The 4,596-nt window shown below is 34.0% G+C and overlaps 1 protein-coding gene across 1 annotated transcript in view; it reads left to right on the top strand.

Moving 5' to 3' along the window:
- Nucleotides 1–880: 880 nt before the first annotated feature.
- LOC105825806 (disintegrin and metalloproteinase domain-containing protein 18-like) overlaps nucleotides 881–4,596 on the top strand; it is a gene marked incomplete at both ends in the record, with an annotated part of 4,239 nt that continues 523 nt past the window's right edge. Inside the window, one exon of the mRNA XM_012663703.1 lies at nucleotides 881–995. Within this exon, the coding sequence (XP_012519157.1) occupies nucleotides 881–995 (115 nt within the window). The remainder of the gene's footprint in view (nucleotides 996–4,596) is intronic.

Here is a 4,596-nt window from a genome sequence, read left to right as displayed (position 1 = left end):
ACAAAAAAGTAAGCGCCAAGTACAGAGCTTCTGCCCTCCAGTTTTCCCTATCATTTTGCATCTTGCAACATTGGGGTTAACGCGTTTGTTCTATAGGTCTTAAAATATATATAACTGCATATTTCTATCATTACAGTATTATGCAGAAGAATTTCCCTTCCCTAAAAATGCCCTGTGCTCCACATATTTAACCCTTCTTCCCCCTCCCAGGCTCCTACCAACCAATGATCTTTTTACTGTCTCTTAATAATACTCATTTAAGATTCTTCCATGTCTTTTCATGGCTTTATAGCTCACTGTCTTTAGTCACTGAATAATATTCTGTTATACAGACATACCACAGTTTGTTTATGCATTTTATATTTTGGTTTCTTTCAATATGGGGAACTTACGAATAAAGTTTCTATAAACATTCACGTGCAGGATTTTGTGTGAACGTAACTTTTCAAATCAGCTGGCTAAATATCAAGGAGCACAAAATTACTGGGCTGTATGGGAAGAGCATGTTTAGTTTTGTAAGGAATTGCCAAGCTGTCCTTCAAAGTGGCTGCACCATTTTGCATTCCCACCAACAATGAATAACGGTTTCTGTTGGTTGACATCCTCACCAACTTTTGGTGTTTTCAGGGTTTTGGATTTTAAACATTCTAATTATTGCTTAGTAGTAACCCACTGCTATTTTAATTTGCAACTCTCTAGTGTCACATGATGTTTAGCATCTTTTATCCTGCTTACTGGCCATCTGTGTATCTTCTCTGGTGAGGTGTCCTGATCTTTTGCCTATTTTTTTAAAATTGGATTGTTTTCTAATTTTTAAGTTTTAAGAGCTGTTTGTACATTTTTGGGCCAGTTGACTCAAAGACATTCTGTATTTTTTCAGATATGTAATAATTTTGGAAACTGCCAATGCTTTCCTGGCCACAGGCCTCCAGATTGTAAATTCCAGATTGGTTCACCAGGGGGCAGTATTGATGATGGAAATTTTCAGACATCTGGTAAGTAGAAATTTAATTTTTAAAGCAAAATAGAACGTTCTCTTATATGGAGCTAATTAAAGAAATCTAAGAGTTTTCTTGAATGGTGTCTTTATTGAAATTACAGTAGTCCCTCCTTATCCTTGGGGTACATTCCAAGACCCCGGTGGACGTCTGGCACTGCAGATAGTACCAAGACCTGCATATGCTATGTCTTTTCCTGTACATACATATCTGAAATGAAGTTTAATTCATAAATTAGGCACAGCGAGAGATTAATAACAGTTACTAACTGCCCTTTCCATGTTTTATGCCATGGTGCCTTCTTCACACTTCTATGAATATAAGTTCTATTGGACATCTTCTTCCAGAAGAGCCTACTTTTATCACAATTGAAGACTTCCTTTGGATGGTATATTTTCTTCTTAAGTGACTTCTTCAACTATGCTGGAAATGTGGCAGTTTCTTTTCCCTCAGAAGACACAGGAGTTTTTATATTTTTCAGTCCAAACCTCTTCCTGAATCTGTGTAACCATCCCTTACTTGCAATAAATGACTTGGTGTCATTTTTTTTCCAGAGAAATCCTTGTTGAAGTCCTTGTATAGGCTCAGTGTTTTCTAGCACAACACGTTGCTATCAGTCAGAACATGTTTTTTTGTTCATGTCTTTCACCCACAAATTTAATGACTTTTAGTTAAGCTTAGTGTTTAACAAAGCACTGATCATGCACTATGGCCATAACTTTGGCATTTTGAGGTGCAACAGCAAGATTAGCACAGATTTCTTTTTTTATTTACAATTTCATGTATTGGAGATTTGTTCTTATCACAGGTCTTAGCAATACCAGTGTGTAAGTTCTTTCCTTATTAAGTGAAACTTTCCTTAAGTCAAAAAGCACTTCTCAGCTTCTCTTTGTCATATCCAAATTGAAATCATCATTGTTCTTGTACTTATGAAGTAAAATAAGGATTACTTGAATGCAAGCACTGTGATACCACAACAGTTAACCTGAGAACCAAGACAGCTACTAAGTAACTAATGAGAGAAGCATATACGGCATGGATACACTGGACAGAGGGATGATTCATTTCATGAGTGAGCTGGAGTGAGATGTTGTCATTCTACTCAGAAGAGCATGCAATATAAAACTTATGAATTGTTTATTTTTGGAATTTTCCATGTAATATTTTCAATTCTCAGTTGACTATGGGTAATTGAAACTGTGGAAGCAAAACTGTAGATAGGAAAGGACTGCCATAATGATAGACAATATGTGTAATTAGATTTTCCTAGGGATATTCGACTTCAATTAACTTAATTAAATAAGTTAGAATACAATCTCCTTAAGTTTCAATAAGTATCATAAAATGAGTTTTATGAAAATTACAGAAGAATGAACTCTGCACAGATTATTTGTATTCCATATTATTAAAAACTTTGTAGATTATTTTTAAAAAACCTGTTGGATACAGTGTTTATTCTGAACGCAACTTGGAAAAACATGGCAAAATGCAAATCTATATATTTATTAGAAACTAATAGTAAATAAACCACATTTTGAGGAATGGAGTATAAAACTACAATGAAATATCATCTTACCTCAGTTAAAATGGCTTTTCTCAAAAAGACAACCAATAATGAATGTTATCAAGAATGTGGAGAAAGGGGAACCCTTGTACAATGTTGGTGGTGATGTGTATTAGTGCAACCACTGTGAAAAACAGCATGTACGGTCCTCAAAAAACTAAAAATAGAACTACTGTATGACTCAGCAATCCCACTGCTAGATATATACTCAGAAGAAAGGAATTCAGTATATCAAAAAGATATTTGTATTCTCATGTTTATTACAACACTATTCACAATATCCAAGGTTTGGAATCAACCTAAGTGTCTATCAACAGATGAATGGATAAAGAAATTTTTGTCCATATACACAATGGATTATCATATGGCCATAAAAAAGAATGAAATCCTGCCATTTCTAACAACATAGGTGGACCTGAAGACCACTATGTTAAGTGAAATAAGCCAGACACAGAAAGACAAATCTCATATGTTCTCACTTATATGTGGGAGCTAAATATTAAAAACAATTGACCTCGTGGAGACAGAATACCATGATGGTTACCAGAGGCTGGGAAGGGTAGCAGGGAGGGCCTGATGTAGTGGGGATGGTTAAGCGGTGCAAAAATATAGTTAGATAGAATGAACTATATTTGATAGCACAACAAAGTGACTATCATCAAAAATAAGTTTGGGTACGCTTTAAAATAACTCAGAGAGTGGAATTGGAAGTTTCCTAACACGAAGAAATGATAAATGTCTGAGGTGATAGATATTCCAATTACCCTGGTTTGATTAATTCACATTGTATGTCTGTATCAAAACATCACATGTACCCTATAAATATATACAACTATTATGTACCCATAATAATTAAAAATAAAACATTTAAAAGAAGAAAATACCCCAAATATGTAATTATCATTTGTCAAGTGAAGTTAAATTTTAAAAAAAAGAACAACTATATAAAAAGAAGAAAAAATACCAAAGATATGCAACAACCAAGACTCTCATCCACTATCAGGAATATAATTGTTATAACCACTTAGTAAATTCATTGGAATTACTTACTAATATCAAATGTGGGCATATGCTATGAACAAGCTTTGACACACCCCATGTATGCACATATCTGAGAGATAGGGAAACATATGTTGACCAAAAGATATGTTGTAGACTATTCATAGGAGCACTATTCCTAATAACCCAAATTGCAAACTACCCAGACGCCCACTGGAAGAGAATGCATTCATAGCTGTTATTTCTATGTAATACTATAGTAAGCATCAATGAGAATCAACATTTTACCACTATAAGCAGCAATATCTGTGAATCCTGGAAGTCAGTAACAATGAACACAAAAAGTCAGGCAGAAAAAATGTGCATATATTATAATTCCACTTATATAACATTTCAAATCTGTCAGAAATGATCCATACAAAGTAGTGACTTTCCTTAGGAGGGACAGTGAGTGCAAAGTAAGTTGGGGTGATTGTGAGGTGCTGGTAATACTGTGTTTCCTAGATCTGGTGCTGGTTACATGGTTGTGTTCAGTGTAGAAAGTCTTTTGAGCTGTACAATTTTATGCACATATTTTTGTTAATAGGTTATATACTTCAGTAAAATTTTACTGAGTAAATAATTAGAAAAATCAGGATCTTTATAACCTTTAGAGAGGAGAGAAGATTAGGAAATGTCCCGAATTGCTTTGGGAATTCTAACAGTATCCGTTTTGAGACCTGGAGAGTGGGGGTATGCATATTCATTTAGTCAATTTATTCCTAATTTTGCTAATATGTTTTTCTTGTATACTTTTCAAAATTGTAGAATGTCTCAATTTTTGAAATTATAATAAAGTAATCAAAGGACATAATATGCTCACAGAATGGGAAGATATACACACATACACAGTTGCATATGTTATGTATAGCTATATAGATACTGATGCAGATATGTACGTACAGATCCATATTTTCTTTATATCTATAGAATATAAATACTAGATGGAAAGACATGAGTCAATTAAAAATGGTCCAAGGAAAGAAACTAGGATAG

This window comes from Propithecus coquereli, unplaced genomic scaffold, assembly GCF_000956105.1.
Source record: "Propithecus coquereli isolate 6110/MARCELLA unplaced genomic scaffold, Pcoq_1.0 Scaffold824, whole genome shotgun sequence".
Lineage (NCBI taxonomy): Eukaryota > Metazoa > Chordata > Mammalia > Primates > Indriidae > Propithecus > Propithecus coquereli.
This window is presented reverse-complemented; position numbering and strand designations above follow the sequence as displayed.